We start from the raw sequence: 17885 nt of genomic DNA, 5'->3' as shown, positions 1-17885 counted from the left end.
GAACATGAGTCAACCATGCGCTGTGGCAGCTGAAAAACCTCAATGCAATCCCAAGCTGTCTCAACAGGAACATAATGTCCAGATCAAGGGAAGTAGTAAAGCCACTCTGTTCTGCTTTGGTTAGACTTTAGCTGGAATACAATGTGCAATTCTGAGCTACACAGTACAAGAATGATATTGGCAAACTGGAATGTGTCCAGGAGGAGGCCAGCTAAGATGATCAAAGGTCTGAAAACCAAGCCCTATGAGGGAGATGATCATGTTTAGCTGGAGAAGAGAAGACTGAGAAATGACATATTGGCTATCTTCAAATATCTGAAGAGATGTCCTGTAGAAGATGTAGCAAGCTTGTTTTCGGCTGTTCCAGAGACAGAACATAAACCAATGGATTCGAATTCCCCCCCCAAAAGAGAGATTCTACCTAAACATTAGGAAGAACTTCTTTATTGTTAGAGGAATAGACTATCTTGAAGGGTGGTGGACTTTCCTTCTTTGGAAGTCTTTAAACAGAGGTAGGATGGCCTTCTCACTAGAGTGCTTTAAAGTTTGAATTCTTGCATGACATGGGTTGGACTACATCAGTGGTTCCCAAACTTTGGTCCTCCAACTATTTTGGACTTCAGCTCCCAGAAGTCTCAGGTAGTTTGGCTAACTGTCAGGAATTACTGGAGCTCAAGTCCAAAACATCTGGAGAACAAATGGGAATCACTGTAATGGATGGCCTTTGCTGTCCCTTCCAACTCTGTGATTCTAGGCATATTAGTCTACAACCTCATCATCCCCATCCAATGGCTGTGTTTGCGGAAGATGGGGGAATTGTAGTCCAGCCCATTTGGAGGAACCCAAGATCTGGAAGAGTGCTTTAGATGACATCAGATGCTTCTTCTTGAGGATTGGTCCACCTCTTGGTTTGGGAAGCACTAAAGAGAAAGCTTCCGCTTCCCCAACAACATCTCCTATACTCTCAAGCCCAGCACCAAGTCCACTCCATAGAGTGGGAAGGTGCCCCTTTCTGAATTCCCACCTAGTTGCTTCTTTTCCTTCTCTTTCTCTTTCTGTTTCTTTTCAAGGACTGGACAGTAGTAGCACTCAAGTCAGCAGCACAGTTATTTGGTTATTTGTTAAAAGTAGCAAACAAATGCCAGACTATGGCAAAAGCTCGAGCAATTAGGCTTTCCAATTTGTGCCAATTAGGATTTTATGCACAAGTTTGCTCCTTTTTTGAGCCTGGATTTGCACATTCCTGCTTTGATGTCCCAAAGCCTAGGTTGGTGACGCTTGGCTCAACATGTTTATATGTCTGCAGCAAGCAAGTCCCAAACAATGAGAAAGTGTTCTTTGCCTTGCAGTGCCCCCCGTTCGTATATACGAAGGATATAGATTACTCTGTTTCCATAGAAATAAGGGCCTGGCCGTTCCATCCGCCTAAGTGTTAACTGCCAGAAGCTGAAGGAGCCATTCATCACTATTTAGTGAAATTGGACCAAAGACGTTATGCATCACAGACTGGCCAAGCTCAGGAGAAGTCATAATGGAGAAGGATGGTCTAGGAGTTGGGAGGTCTTCCCTATATTCTTCCCACCATGGACAGTGAGAAAAGACAGCAATGCAGAGTAAGGAAATGTCTTGCTGAAGGCACTTTCTTCTGTGGACAGAAGCTTTGTCATTTCTATCTGACAGTCATTTGTCAAGATTCAAACCTGTAGCATCTCCTAAATCTAGGAATGGAAGCAACCCAGACAGTGATTTGGTTTCTATAGTGCTACCCAGCTGTACCCCAAAGGAAGAGACCACAGTATGCTTCCCAGCATTTATGATCCTGTGCCTTTAAGTTGCATGCCTTTAAATCATTTCAGACTAATGGTGATCTTAAGGCAATTCTATTGCAGGGTTTTCTTGACCAAGTTTGTTGAAGGGGCTTGCCATTGGCTTCCTCTGAGGCTGAAAGAGTGTGATTTGCCCAAGTGGGTTCACATGGCTGAGTGGGGATCTGAATCCTGATCCCTGACAGTCCTAGTCCAACACTCAAACCATTGCACTACACTGGCGCTCATGCCTTTATTAATCTCTTCATCTATAGAGTGATGACAATAGTGCTCTCATCTTAGAGTCAGCATCCATCAGGATAAGAAGCAATCACGAGGGCACTTTAAAATGCAGATGACGGGCAATCTCACTCAAATGTAAATGACTTACAAAACCTAAGATATGGAAGTGCCCTGGAGAACCTTCATATGATTGGTATGACTAAGAGAAACTTCATGTAATTGGTATGACTAAGAGCATCTCCTTGATATTGGGGTTATCAACATCAGTCTACCTTCCAAAGAAAAGTTGCTTGAATACAAGATGTGGGTTGTTCAACCCCTTGCGCAACGTCATGGTGACTGGCACCTACTTGTCTTTTTTGGCCCCCCCAAAAGAACTTTCTTTTTCTCTTAGGTCTTTTTAATTCTCTTCTATTTTTCTGTTGTATCACGTTTTGAAGAAGTTCTATCTCTGGCAATTTTCTGCTTTCTTGTGATGCTTGATTTAGTCTTTTTTGCTTTTAGCCACTGTTCGATAGAGTCTTTAATTATGCCGTTTTTATTTGTGCTATAAGGACTTCATAGCTTTAACTGCATCCTGCCATGCCAACTACAAGGTACAACGTGACAAGTAAATGTTATAAATATATAAAGAGATGTGCAACAGATCAGTCCAAGGTTGATCACTTCCGCCATCTTTTTCCACAACCACTATTTCCAGGAAGCCCATATCAAGCCCATGTTTCAGATCCCCCAAACAACTGCTATTCTAAGGATCACTGCTTCTAAATATGGAGGTTCCATAAGGCTTAAGGGTTTTAAGCCAAGAGCAGATTGTCTTCCATGGAATTTGGGGCCATAAGAATGACAACCCCTCACATTAAAAGTTGCACAAACAAATGAAAAGGATCAGTTGATCTTATGCAGAACACAAGAACGTTTGTTCATTACTACAATGGGACAAGATTCGTGATGCAAAGACAAATTCCATTTAGATTAAAAACACCTTTCTCTTTACTGGTTCCTGTCATGGATAATTTTGTTCTAACAAAGCCCCACATGTGGAAACACTATCCAGCACTACACTGTGGTCTGAATTACAAACAGAGCTTATCTTTAAATTCGACTTGATTGCTTGTGTCTGTAGTTTGCATACATTTGCTAACCACAGCTTCCCCTGCATCTACCTACCTTCCTTTAAGCTCATGGAGGAACCATTTTATGTGACCAGACCATAATAACTTACTTATGCCTTTGATGGAACACATTGATCTTTTATTTTTATTCCAGTTTTTAAAGATCCCCCGCTTTCTATTCACAAGTGTAGCCTTGTTGTGTTCATTCTGGAGGCTTTCCTGGGTTCATTGGAAGGCAAAGTTCCATAGGGGAGGAAATTAACAAGACGGATGGCAGCAAAGCCATACTGTTCACTAAGGGAACTATTACACAAACCCTCTTCTCTCACCACAATCACACCAATTAAAGAAATTGGAAACATATATACACTCTTCCATACTCTTCTTTAACTCTGCCTCCCTGCACTATGCTCTACCCAGAGTGCCTTTTGGGACGGGTATTTTATTTTCATTTGTACTTTTTAATGCAACTCCAGAGTTACACTATTGTGATTTAATACGTTTTTTGTCACAACTGAGCACTTGCACTATTGACAGCTCATTGATGGGTTTCCCCCATCAATGAAAAGAGATGCTCCGACCACACTTGGGAGACACAACAGCTTATGGGTTGAAAGCTGTTTATGTGACAAGTATCGCCAAAGTTGCTATTTTACAACTATAACTTAGGTTGAAAAGCCGTGTGTGATATTCTCCTTCGTGAGACAATAGTAGCAGGGAATGGGCAGCACAAACTATGTGCAGAGTAAGCAAAGAAACTTAATAGCAGTTTCATTGTGAGCCGCCCTGATCGGAGGAAGGGCGGCATATAAATAAAAATTTTATTATTATTATTATTATTATTATTATTATTATTATTATTATTATACTAGGGGTGGGAATCATGCCACCTTCCAGGTGTTGCTGGACTGCAAGTCCCAGAAACCCTAGCCAGCAGAAGCAATGTTGACCTATGCTGGGTGTTGCAGTCCAACACCACTTGAAGGGCTGCATGATTCCCATCCCTACAGTATATGTCCATAATTCTTGTTGTGTGCCTTCAAGTCGTTTCTGACTTAAGGCGATCCTTTCATTGGGTTTTCTTGGCAAGGTTTGCCATCGTCATCTCTTGAGGCTGAGAGAGTGTGACTTGCCCAAGGCCTCCTACTGGGTTTCCATGCCCAAGCTAAGATTCAATCCCTGATCCTCCAGTGTCCTGGTCCAATACCTAAACCATTATACCACGCTGACCCATAAGATATAAACCCAACTCCATATAGTGATCACTATATTCCATAGACTATATTCTTCCTTTCTTGGTGTCTCAAGCTTACCACTTTAGACTGCAACTCTGAATGCCTGCCAAAACAAAAGCAAAGTAAAAAACCTGCAAACTACTGCTACCTATGCCAAATGATCCACAAAGCAGTTGTTTTTCAATCTGCAACTGAGATGTTATTAAAATCCACAAACACGTCAAACCTCAGCTACTGACAAGTTATAAAAAAGGGGAAATCCCTTAGCTCTCATGTTCCAGCTCTGTAGTCATATCCAAGGTTTTCTCACTCCTTCCCAAACATTTCTCCACCCTTCACACCTGACTCCCTCCACCAAAAAAAAACCAAAAAAAAAAAAAACACCCACCCACAGAAAAATCAATTCATCTTAGATATTGAGGACAGGGAAGAAATATATAAACGGCTTTACAATTGGCATGAAATTGATAAGGGCACATTTTGCTGAGCAAAAATTAAATATTGATTCATTTCTACCAGGCAGTTCCCTCCAGAGTCCGCCCGAAATATTCTTTTTCTTGTCATGATTTAGTTAGCTAATTATCTTTTGGATCCATCTGTTTTCACACCTCAACTCAACCATTCAGAAGGGACTATGAAGCAAGAGTTGGTGGTGCTGAAAATGAATGACTCGGTGAAGGTTGCAGAGGGAATGGGACTTTCGGAGCAATTCTGGAGGTAGGACTTGACCTCAGGAGCTCAAAGTCAAGAGACCCAAAATCTAGAGAAGAGTGAGGGATGAGAACCCAGAAAGCAACAGTTTACAGAAAAGAGCAGACAGAGATCTGTAAGCAATCAGAACTGAAGATGAATTTCATACAATCACAGAATTGGAAGAGAGCTCAAGGGCCATCCAGTCCAATCCGATGCCATGCAGGAATACACCATCAGAGCAACCTCAACTGATGGTCATCCAGCCTCTGTTTTAAATCCTCCAAGGAAGGAGACTCCACCATCGTCTGAGGGACCATGTTCCACTTTCGAACAGCTCTTGTGGTTAGGAAGTTCTTCCTAATGTTTAGGTGGAACCTTTTTAGCTTTGGCCACATTTCAAGTTGCCTCTTTGATCTTGGACTATTGACTATTGACAACCTAGTATGTGTTTGGAAGGGAACCAAGAGCTAGCCTACACATAACTGGACTGGAATGAACATAGAGTAGCCTCAAGATGGTAAAAGGTCTGGAAACCAATGGCTTAGAGAGCTGGGTAGGTTTAGTTTGCAGAGGAGAAGATTGAGAGGCGAGAGGATAGTCAGGCATATTCAGATTATTGAAGGGATCTCATGTAGAGCAACCAGTGCTCTCCAACCCTGAGCCATTGGCTGGTAGGTTTCCAGGAACAAAGAAACAATGTTAGCCAATGGGCACAAGTATGGTCTGGTCTTTGGGATACTGGAGAAAAATATTTGCTGGTCCCTCACACCAAATAACCTGAGAAGCACTGACGTAGAAGCAGACCAGGCTTGTTTTCTTTTGTTCCAGAGAGCAGAACACGAACCAATGGATTCACATGACAAGAAAAGAGATTCCACCTGAACATTAGGAAGGACTTCTTGAGTGTAAGAGATGTTTGACAGTAGAACAGACTGCCTCAGAGAGTGATGGAGTCCCCTTCTTTGGAGGTCTTTAAACAGAGCTTGGATGGCCATCTTTGGTAATGCTTTAGGTATTCCTGCATGGCAACTGGTTGGAGTAGATGACCCATGCAGCCTCTTTCAACTCTGTGATTCTAGATTAGATACCTATTGACTTGCTTTTCCTGACAAATATACAAATATACAGATTCTCTGAAGATGCCAGGCACAGATCCAAGTGAAACGTCAGGAATAAACTCTTCTAGAACATGGCCACATAGTCCCCAAAACCCACAAAAAAACTATAATATACAGATGTCCTGTGTAACATTTGTATTAGACGGAAACAGATCTCATTTTTTTTTGGTGGGGGGGAAGCTAAAAGAGAGAATCTGTTTTTAAATGTCCTTTATTTTCTTATCGCTCTTGCTTCTAGCAAGCCTGAAGTGCAGTTAGGGAATAACCTGAAGACATTAACTTGGCAGTCTGCAGACTTTTCTTCCCATAACATCTCAATACAACAGGTAGACATTTCCCACAACTAGTGCAATAATATCCAAAATCCACAAAAAAAAATAATACTTTCACAAAAGGCGCTTCCTTTGAGATCCACATTTTGTGCATTTTGGTTGGTCTAATAAATGCATTTATGGAATTTGGATGTTATTGTACTTTGCAACATGCCCTGGATATGACCCAAGATTCACACTCCGCTGCTCCCTCCTGTTCCAATCTCTTTTTGTTTTCACCTGATGAGGAAACCTATGGTTTAAAAAGCTTGCATAGAGATTTCCATGCTGTTTTGTTTCAGCCCGATGATGCCATTGCCCCAGTATGGACTTTGGAATTTATCTAAGGGGATCAACGTTATACAAACAATCCAGTTTGCATTAAGAGGAGGAGGTGACATAAACGGGACTCGGAGGCGCACAACAACAACTAACATTACCAATTGGGATCAATGTTTCAGATAGTAAAGAAAAGTTGTGACGTGGTAGAAAAGCCAGAGTCACCAAATTCATGCAAAAGGGGGGCTTGAAGGAGAAGTGATGGCGGGAGCTTGGAATAGTAACTTTTTAGACAACTTCCCAAATCCTCACCCACGCTGGATGGGGATTCTGGGAGTTGTAGTCTAGACAGTGTCGTCACTAGGTTTGGTGTCACTTGGCCACAGTGTCACCACCTCCTCCCATACCACACCATACAGAATCCGTCATCATGTTTTTGTGCTAATGTTACTTGTAAATGACTGAATGCAATGGCAACAGTTGTGCCATACACCACAAGCAAAACTAAAAGTATACCTTGAAAAGATGAAGGAGAATGCCATAAGCCATTTCTGCTTGAAGGTGGAATGCAAACATATAGCCATGTTAGTCTGTAGAATCAGTACGTAGAGAGAGGCCTTGTAGCACCTTTGAGACTGACTAAAGAAAGAAGTTGGCAGCATGAGTTTTCGTAGACTTAGGTCTACTTCCTCAGATGCATCCAGAAATGAAGAAAATAATGATGATGATAATAATAATAATAATAATAATAATAATATTGAAAGCGGGGTCAAACCGGGTTATTTCCACAGCATGGCTGCAGTTGCAAAGGCCAAGCTCTGCTGCAAAGGGAGCGCGTTTTGCACGTCTCCGACTCCAAAGGTGTGCCTCACCTGGCAAAAGACATCCCTGGGGCTGAGCTATTTGGAAACTGGCAGCTGGCACAGTGTGCCCTTGGGATGCCAGGGGCCCAGAGACCCAAGATGCCAGGGCAGACAAGGCGGCTCATTCATCCAAAGGTGCTCTGCTTCTCTCCAACCTGTTGCTGCTGTGTTTTAGCACGAGAAGGATGCGATTCTGGATTATTTTCTTTTTGGAGGGGGGCTTGCAATTTGGCTTTTCAAGACACCCCCCTGACCCACCCCCAAAAGAACTCCAAAGAAAAAGAAGTATTCAGTCTGACATTGTTTGGGGAGAGTTCGTTGCAAAGCAAATGAAATGCATCTTTGGGAAAAGAAGAAAAGAAAAGCAAGTCGGTGTGTCACTTTCCCAGGTCTTAGATCCCCTGCAATAGAGAGCTGTGGGGTGACCCTAGGCAAGACACACTCTCTCAGCCTCAAAGGCAAAACTGCTGGGAACCAATGATGCAAACCCTCTGCCACTGAAGAAACGTGCCAAGAAAACCCTATGATAAGTGTGACAAAGAACTAAGATGGGGAGTAGGGGCTTGAGTGTGGGAACAGGACTCTGGAGACCTGAGTTTGAATCCCAGCTCAGCTACGAAACCTCCTGGGTGAGCTTGGGCAAGTCACACTCTCTCGGCCTCAGGGGAAGGCAACAGCAAAGCTCCTCTGAAGAAATGTGCCAAGGAAATCCTGGCTGCGGTTGTGTGCCTTCAACTCATTTTTCAGACTTCTGGCGTCTCCGAGGCAAAACTTCTACATGGGCTTTTCTTGACCAGAGTTGTCTTTGCTGTCCCCTGAGGCTGAGAGAGTGTGACCCACCCAAGGGCCCCCCAATGGCTTCCCATGGCCAAGCCAAGACTTGAACCCTGGTCTCTAGGGTCCTGTTCCCACACTCAACTTGAGAGAGAGAAAGAGAGAGAGAGATGAAAATACAGTGAGATAAATGTTAATATGAAAACACAAGTCCCACTCTGCCTCCTCCTTGGAGTTGGGCGCCTTCGAGTCGTTTCTGACTTCTGGCGACCCTATAGATAGGGTTTTCTTGGCAAGGTTTTCTTCAGAGGTGTGTGCCCTTGCCATCCTCTGAGGCTGAGAGAGTGTGACTTGCCCAAGGGTCCCCCAGGGGCTTCCCATGGCAGAGCCAGGATTCGAACCCTGGTCTCTAGGGACCTAGTCTAACCTTCAAACCACTACTGGCTAATACACACAAGGAGAGAGAAGAAATAAGGAAGGAAGGAAGGAAGGAAGGAGGGAAGGAAGGAAGGAAGGAAGGAAGGAAGGAAGAAAGGAAGGAGAGGAAAAAAGAAGAAAGAGAGGGAGGGGGGAGAAAGAAAGAATAGAGGGAAGGAAGGAAGGAGGAAAGGAAGAAAAGAAAGAAAAGAAGGAAGGAAGGATGAAAAGAAGGAAAGAAAGAAATAAAAAAGGAAGGAAAGAAGGAAGGAAGGAAGGCAGTTTAAAAGAGAGTGCAATGACTCGGACTCTGGAAGCCGCTGGCTGAGGCTGATCCCTGGCTCCTCTCTGCCCCAAAGAAGCAGCCTCAGCGGCGGAGCTGGTGCCAAGCCCCGGGGTCTTTCTGGAGGAGGCTGAGAGAGTGTGACTCCCTTGCCAGCGCCAAAGGGGCAAAGGAAGGCTAACCCCACAAGAGTCCCCCCGAAGCCCCCTTGGATCCGGGGCTGCTGGCTGCTCTGCCCAGGTGTGCCCTCCCTCTCCTTCTCCTTCTTCTTGCTGCTGGCTCACCTGTCCGAGGTTGAGGTAGCCGTAAGCGGAGGCCAGTCGGTCGGCTTCCCCGGGGCCCCCTTCCACTCGAAGGGCCCAATGGTTGGTATAAAGGGGCCCCGAGGGAGAGCCCTTCGTCCGGAGCAGAAAGCAGGAGGAGAGCAGCAGGAGGAGGAGGATGGCCCCCGAAGGAGAAGGAGATGCCATGGCCAGCAGCAGCAGCAGCAGCAAGAGGAGCAGGGGCCAGGCGAGGCAGCCAGGCAAAGGCAGAGGAGGAGGAGGAGGAGGAGGAGGGCGGAGAGGCGGGGGCCGGCCTGCCTTCTTTCCCTCCTTCCTTCCTCGGCCGGACGGGGGAGTCTCCAAGCCCAGCAGGGACCCCGCGGATGGGAAGAGAAGGGAAGAAGGAGGGAGCCAGGCAGCCAGGACTCTCCTCCCCAACAAGGAGGCAGGCAGGCAGGGATGAAGTCTCTTAGGACGAGGGAGGACGGTCTGGAGAGAGAGAGAGATGATAGATAGAAAGAGAGAACATAGAGAGAGAGGAGTCACACTGGAATAGTGCCTCTTTAAGAGCATAGTGTGATAAACATCAGAGAGATGATAGAAAGAAAGGGAGCGAAGACTGATAGAGAGATAATAGATAGAAAGAGAGAGAGAGATGATAGAGAGAGAGAGAGAAGATAGAGATGATAGAGAGAGAGAGAGAGAGAAGATAGATAGAGAGAGAGATGAGAGAAAGGGGGGATAGAAAGAGATGATAGAAAGAGATAAGAGAGAGAGATGATAGAAAGAGAGAGAGAAGATCGAAAGAGAGAGAGACAAGAGAGAGAGAAAGAAGACAGAGAGAAAGAGAGATGATATAGAGAGAGAAGCTAGAAAGAGAATGATAGAAAGAGAGAAGACAGAGAGAGATATATAGAAAGGAAGAGAAGAGAGAGAACATAGAGAGAGAGATGACAGACAGAAAGAGAGAGAGAGCAAAGATTGATAGAGAGATAATAGAAAGAGAGAGATGATAGAAGATAGATATGAGAGAGAGAGGATAGAGAGAGATGATAGATAGATAGATAGATAGATAGATAGATAGATAGATAGATAGATGATAGTATATATAGAGAGAAGATTGATAGATAGAGAGAGTGATGATAGACAGAGAGATGATAGATAGATAGATAGATAGATAGATAGATAGATAGATAGATAGATAGAATTGTGTAATGAAGTATAACCTGTAAGACTCTAAAGAAGTACTAAACTAGGTGAAGATAGACAAATCATATATATATTCACCTCCGCCCAGAAGGCGTGAGGCACCGAAGTGTCTATGTGTGTGTTTGTCTGCATGTGGATGGACAGATAGATTTGTCTTTTTAAAACGTCTTTCAATCTGTCTTTCTGTTTGGGACAAATTCACTTTTTCCATCCTTGCTATTTGCTGCCAAGTCAGCTTCATCCTCTGGCAGCCCTACGGATGGAGGAGAGGCCTCCAGAGCCATCCGCTTGTCTGGCTCAGGTCTTGCAAATATAGAGCCGCCGCCGTGGCTTTCTTGATTGAATCAATCCCCTTCTAATGCAATCCTTCCTCTTTTTAAACATCCATTCCCTTTTACAAAGCACTATCCTCTTTTGAGTCATGCCATCTCATGGTCTGTTCAAACAGGAGATGTCCAAACAAAGTAAAGCAATCTGGGTTTAATCATTTTGGCTTCTAGGGAGCTCTCAAGCCTGGTTTGTTCCAAGATATATCTGTTTCTCTTTCGGTGGTATAACTTTCCTCTTCCGCCGTATTTCAAATATGTTGGTTTTCAAATGTATAAACAACGTTTAGCAAACAAACCATGGCGCATGAACGTTTAAATGGCATTAAACACTCTATACAAACCTTGCACCATTTTAGTTTCTAAAATTGTCCCCCTTCGCCCCTTTTCTTGGCCTCAGTCCCACTTACAAATAAATCGGTTTGCAATCCAGATCAATGGATCAATGAAACAGCAGGGTGTGGTTCCCACTACGTTTGCATTTCTCCCCTGTAAAATAACTCACTTGCGGTTTACATTTGTGAATGAATTGGTTCACAATGGACCCGCTCCAGCCACCCAAAGGGCAAATTTAAATCGATTCCGATCTGCATCTGGTTCACACTTGCGCAGAATCGATTTATCCAAAAAGACACAAGAAACATCAGTGTCAAAAAGACGTGGGTTAAATGGGTCTAGTGCCTGTGCCCCCCTCTCCAAATTGCTTCGGCGAATCGATCCAAGTGGGAACCAGAGTCATTTGAACCGATTCAAACTGATTTGTGATCCGGTTTAAAAGGTAGTGGGAATCATAAAGTCAGGCCCCTGTTAAAAGGACTTCCTGCATGTTCATAAATGTGACTTTAAACGGCTTTAAAGGATCACCTATTTACACCTTGAGTCTTCATCCCACTTTCTTGCTAGTCAAAAAATATTATTATTACCTATCATGCACCTCTCTTTCATATACATACATTAGATTTTGCTTCTTTCTTTAAAAACAATTAAAATGTGTATATATTGACTGGTGCTTCTTGTTGGTGTTGTGTGCCTTCTGGTCCTTTCTTACTCATTCCTATGTAAAGGTTTTGAATGCAAGGACAGCAGAAGGGGACACCATTTTGTTCCTGCGGCCATGATGTAATTTCAGTTTAATTACATCTTCACATGGCACCTAGTAATCGTGTCGTAATTAAACCATAGATTTCACTCCCACAAGATGTTGAGATGGCCACCAACATCATGAGGATTAGACACATTTATGAGCTGTAAAGCTATTAATGGTTATGATATACGACAGACTCCATCCAAAGGTCTTAGTTCCAACAAGGGTACACCCATTGAATCAATGGGATTTGGAAGGTTCACACTTACATAAGTCCCTTTAATTGAGTGGCGCTACTGAAACCCAGCTCAGCGTTATTTATTATCATCACCCTGATGTTCAACATTAAGTATATTACGGAATTAAAATCAGGGCTGGCAAATAATTTATTTTGCTTTCTTTTGGTCTGACTTCGGGGAGGTAGGATAGTTGTGTAAAAGGCTCAGGTCTACAAAAGTTTATGCTGCAACTGCACAGTTAGTCTCAGAGCTGCTACAAGATCCCTTTACTTATTGATATTGCAGACTAATACTGCTGTATCTCCAAATTCTATTCATTGCACCTAACCCATCAAGAGTTTCCAAAAACTAGTTGGAAGAGGAAAGTTTTCATTTGCCGATGAAAGGACAGCAAGCAGGGATTCTTTCAAACCTCTCCAGGGAAGGAGCTCCAAAGCAATCACTGAAAAGGCCTTCTCCCAAGTTCTTCCCAAATGTGCCCAAGAAAGTGGAGGAACAAAATAAGGGCAGATCTCTCCCAAAGGTCTTAAAACCAGTCATATAATTAATATAGGAATATAGGAAAGCACGGTCCTTCAGCTAGCCTAGAATCAAGCCTCATAAGATTTTAAAGATCATAAAATCCTGAGTTATGCCAGGAACCAGACTGGCAGGCAGCAAAAAAGCTGCAACAAGGGAATTGTATGCTCCTAGTAGCCAGGTCCAGTTGACAGTCTGCATGCAGCTCTTTGCACCACCTGAAATGCCTTTGCAAAGGCAACAGAGTGCATTACAGCTATACAAACAGGATGGACTTAAGGCATGTGTTAGCAGGACCAGATCTGACATCTCCACAAATGGATGCATCTGGTGCAATAACTTTAAATGTGATAATGTGCACCTGGACACTGCAGAAACCAGAGCTTCCAGCTTCAGAGTTGAATCCAAGAGTACAACCCAGAGGTTTCTAGCAGAGTGTAACTCCATCTGAACCTCTGTTCCCTGATCTGCTTTTGACTTGTCTGGAATAAACTTCAATTTGTTCCTATCCAACCCATTACTGATGAGAGAAAGCAAAACAGCATATATGTTGTATTTGATGGAAAGGAGAAATAAAGTTGAATGCCATCAGCTTACTGTTGACTCTTAGCTCTGGACGGCCTCTTCAAGTAGCTTCATGCATATTTTAAAACAGACTTTTTTTCCTGAATCCCTGATGCTGCTGGGAATCTGGAAGTTTAGGCTTATAGGACCAAAGTTTGTGCAGAGCCAATTTCTTGTTAAAGATCTACCCATTTCTCTATTGCACACTCTTATATTTGATCCTGGATATCTGCTCTGCACTGAAATCCTACCCACTATACCCCTTGGTTACCCTGACTTTCCTTCCAAAATTCACCCCGACTATAATTCTTATTCCCCCGAAGTGGACTAAATTCAGGTTGAGAAGGACCTGGATAGTCCATCTCATTCAAGACAACCTGGAGTTGGGTATCAGGTGTTGCTGTTATGTGCCTTCAAGTCATTCCTGACTTATAGCAAACTTATCATGGGGTTTTCTTGGCAAGATTTGTTCAAAGCATGTTTGCCTTGGGAAACTGGGCTGGGAAAGTGACCAAGGTCACCAAGGTTTCCATGGCCAAGCAGGGATTTGAACTCTGGTCACCAGAGCTATAGTTCAAAACTCAAACCACTACACTATGTTGGCTCTCTCAGGCTTATATGTGTGTGTGTACCTTCAAGATGCGTATCAGTTATGATGGCCACATGAATTTCATAGGATTTTCTTAGACAAGGAATACTCAGAGGTGGTTTTGCAAGTTCCTGCCTATGAAACCTCACTTACAGCACCTGGTATTTGTTGGCAGTCTTCCATCCAAGTACCAACCAGGGCCGACCCTATTTAGTTTCCAAGATCAGACAGGATCTGGTGTCTTTAGGGTATTTCGCATACCTTGGTTTAAAAAAAGCAAACCATAGGTTATTGACCTAATGGCTTTTTTGTTGAGCCTGGGGTGGCTTGGGAGGCATTGTCCTTTGTCATTTCAAAAGGAAGTGTGATTTAAAGTGGATGGCTGTGACTGTAATGAGAAGTCACACCATATTGTCAAATACAATGGGAAAAGAGGATGTGTGGCATTGTGTATTGACTGAGGTGCTAAGTGGGTAGGAGGGCTTCTGTTTCACCTGAGTAGGTTAGGCCACTGAGAACAGATTATGGTTTGTATCAAATACACAAAGCATCTAAGCTATGCTTGCAACTCCACAGCAAAGCATTTCCAACATAAGACAAGGATTTTCCCTTAAAGTGATTGCAAGACACCCATATTTTATCAATAGTTTCCTAAAACTTATTTCTATAGAGTTATAGAGGGGTTATAGAGAAAGTGGGGAGAAGAATGTCTTGTTCTTAAACAGAAAATGTTCACTACAACACAGAAATGTGTCTTTAAGGAAGCTCAGGGAGCCATATATATGTGTTGTGTGGTTTATCTGTCTTATCTTTTCTTTTTTCTGTAGTTGTTACTACTTGTGTTTTATGTTGTGTTATATATAGGTGTGTTTTAATGAATGAATAAAAAGTAAAATGGGAAAAAAAACCTTCAACATAATAAGCAAGAGCACAATTCCTACGTATTAACTTGGAGGTAAATTTGGCAGTAGATCATCTTTTAGTGGCCCATCCTAAATCTCCTTGTCCTGGATGGATCCTCTCTTCCAGGCAAGGCTCTGGATGCAAAATCATAGAATGCATATTTATTGCAGTCACTTTTTTCTCCCTCTCTGTATGAATGTCTTAATTCAAACCTGAAGGCAGACTTGTATGATGCAAACAGCTCCATGATATTAGTGAAGCCAAGCAATTAAGGGGAAGGAGAAACCACTTCAAATGGCTCACTAAAATGGGGAGGAGGGAGGAAATACCAAGGTGAAAGAGTTCAAACCGACAAGAAATGCACCCTTTCTTCATTACGCGGTGCTTTTCCTTCTGTATTTCTCCACTCTCCTCCTTCCCATTTTCCTCCCAACTTGAAAATTCCCCATAAACCTCCAACATAGGATTAACTGGAATTGTTGCAACCAAACTGGGACAGTTAGAGGGTGTGGATAATACTCTATTCCTGCTACTCCTTCTCCCTAGCTACGGTTTTGCAAAATAATTGTACTTGAGGTTCATTACAAAAGGGATGAAATCTAGCAATATTCATGTAAAGATCCTTTATCAGGAAGCTACGGTTTTCAGCAAAGCTTGGATGACATTTCCCAGAATCCCCCAGCCAATTTGGCCCCAATACAGTCTTCCCAAGCTTTGGTTTTCAACTATGGCTTTACCAGATTCCCCGTGTTGTGTGAGCACTTGCAGAAACCAGGGCTTAGTCTTATCTAAAGAATTGGTTTACATTTTGCTTTGCTGATACAGAGATAGGATTGTTGGAATAACACCATGCTGATCCTCTTATCTTCCCCTACGATTAGATTTCCAAAAACCACGTGCCTTTTGAGGAAGAGATCTGTCACGTCTCGTGATATTTACCAAGTCCTTGCAGTTAGGAAAGAACTGAATTTCCCAACAGGAAAACATCCATTCTCAATCCAGCTCAGCTTTTTCCCATCCTCAGCATCATCGTGATTTCTGGTTAATACTCACAGGGTCAAATCCAGGACAGGAAAGTGAGTTTACAGTCATCTTCCACATCCATACTGTCCAAGATCCCTGATCTTTGCTTCTCTAGCAAGTGAAACTGGGGCAAAACAGACTGGCTGCATCTACACTGCAGAATTAATGCAGTTTGGCATTGCTTTAATTGCTATGGCTCAGTACTATGGAACTCTATGGCAGGAGCCAAAGATTACTGCCACTCTGTAGACTATATCTTCCAAAGCTTATACTGTATTCTGTCCAACACATGATGATATGCAGGAAGCTTGTGACAACTCTCTGCAGGTTTACTGTATTAGTTTGTACTGTAATTGAAAAGGAACCAGAGGAGGCTACTCTGGTTTCTGCCTAAATTAACACAGTGTCAAACTGCATTAATTCTGCAGTGTGCCAGCAGACTTAGAAATGGACCTCTTTCGGCCAGCCTCTGAACCTTGTTTGCCTTTGAAGGAAAAAATCCTGAGCTGCCTTTTTTACAGTTGTAATAATTAATCATTTATTTGGTTTATTAGATCCATTTATATACTACCCATCTTCCAACGAAATGGAGTACATGATCTTTTCCTCGCTCTGCTTTATATTTACAACCGTTTGAAGCCGTTCTGGCTGCGACTGAGTGGTCCACCGCAATAATCCCATGGGTTTCACAGCAGACGGAGGTTTTGAGCTCGGATCTCCCATTGGGCCCACTTTAACCACTACACCACACACACTGGTTCTTGTGTGTCCTGTGTTCCTTCTGTCCCACTTAGTGAATGCTGCTGCACATGTTTCAGCTGCACATCAAAACTCCAGCCAGATCCTGGTCTTGATCATAAATCCAGTAAGACCAAGGCAGATAACAAGATGGGGCTCTACTCACATTCCAACACAAAAACCATCCCAACTAGCCATTGAAATTTTTCAATGGTGGTGAAGGGCCAGCATTTTATGTAGGCAGGAACAGTTGCGACTAATCCTTTTCTGCTCCTTTTAAATGTCCTGGTTTCTCTCTCCATCTTTCCCCTATCATCCTCAGCTCCCTTTAGTTGCTGCAAACTGACTTCACTAAGCAAACGGGGAGAAGAGAAGGGAAATCTTGCTTTTCCCAGTAGGTTCAGTGTCAAACTGCTGCATCTTCTCTTAAGTAGTGTTTTCTTCTTCACTCTGATGTTCTTTGGCCACTCATCTCTCATTTCTCTTCTGTGAAACGTTGGAGGGTATAAAATAGTACTTAGATTTGTTTCATAAAAACAGCTATGGAGAGAGGCAGGTTGTGGGCAACTGTACATTTGGTAGCTTGAGTTCAATAAGTTAAACAAATAAAGGGGGGAACGTGCTTTATAAACAGAGAGCTGTCTTGCTATGTATTCCCTTAGGCGCATGGAAAAAAAAATGATCGGACTCTTTGCCCCTTCACTTCTTCCCCTTCATACAAATATACAGTGTGTATACTGCAGCCTCCATGGTTCAGATGCCAAAAAACCAATATATTATTGAAAGAAACTAAACGTTTAATGTCTTTCCCCAAAGTCTTCCCCTTCAGAAACGCTACAAGTCTCGCTAGAAATGGGTATGGATGCAAATCCAGTGGAAAACCACTGAGTGAGTGCCTATTTCGGCAGCATGCAAAAAGCAGCATGCATCTTTAGATGTGTCTCCAGTCCACACTATCAACTCATCGTCTTTGCTACACCTTGGAGTCCGCAATATCTTGTGGTTCTTGAAACAGCAGCCTGAGAGGCAGAAATTAAATAGGTGAAGATTTTCTTGGCATAGGCCCCATATAGACAGGCCAAAATAAAGCTGCTTTGGGTCACTTTGGAGGCATGCTGTTTAAATGATGCATGTGTCCTAAGAGTCCAGAAGCCGCACCAAAGCCACGATCCAGTCCTAAGGATTGGAGCACAGCTTTGGCGCAACATCTGGACTCTTAGTACGCATGCATCATTTAAACAGCATACCTCCAAAGTGACCCGAAGCAGCTTTATTTTGGCCTTTCTGTATGG

General features: G+C 43.1%; 1 protein-coding gene across 1 annotated transcript in view; it reads right to left on the bottom strand.

Annotated features, from left to right (window-relative positions):
• The window catches only part of PCSK6 (proprotein convertase subtilisin/kexin type 6), a 79336-nt gene extending 69680 nt beyond the window's left edge, over positions 1-9656 (bottom strand). Inside the window, exon 1 of the mRNA XM_042475901.1 lies at positions 9421-9656. Coding sequence (XP_042331835.1) covers positions 9421-9606 — 186 coding nt within the window. The 5' untranslated portion in view covers positions 9607-9656. The remainder of the gene's footprint in view (positions 1-9420) is intronic.
• Positions 9657-17885: the final 8229 nt, after the last annotated feature.

Source organism: Sceloporus undulatus, chromosome 6 (genome assembly GCF_019175285.1).
Source record: "Sceloporus undulatus isolate JIND9_A2432 ecotype Alabama chromosome 6, SceUnd_v1.1, whole genome shotgun sequence".
Taxonomy (NCBI): Eukaryota; Metazoa; Chordata; class Lepidosauria; order Squamata; family Phrynosomatidae; genus Sceloporus; species Sceloporus undulatus.
This window is presented reverse-complemented; position numbering and strand designations above follow the sequence as displayed.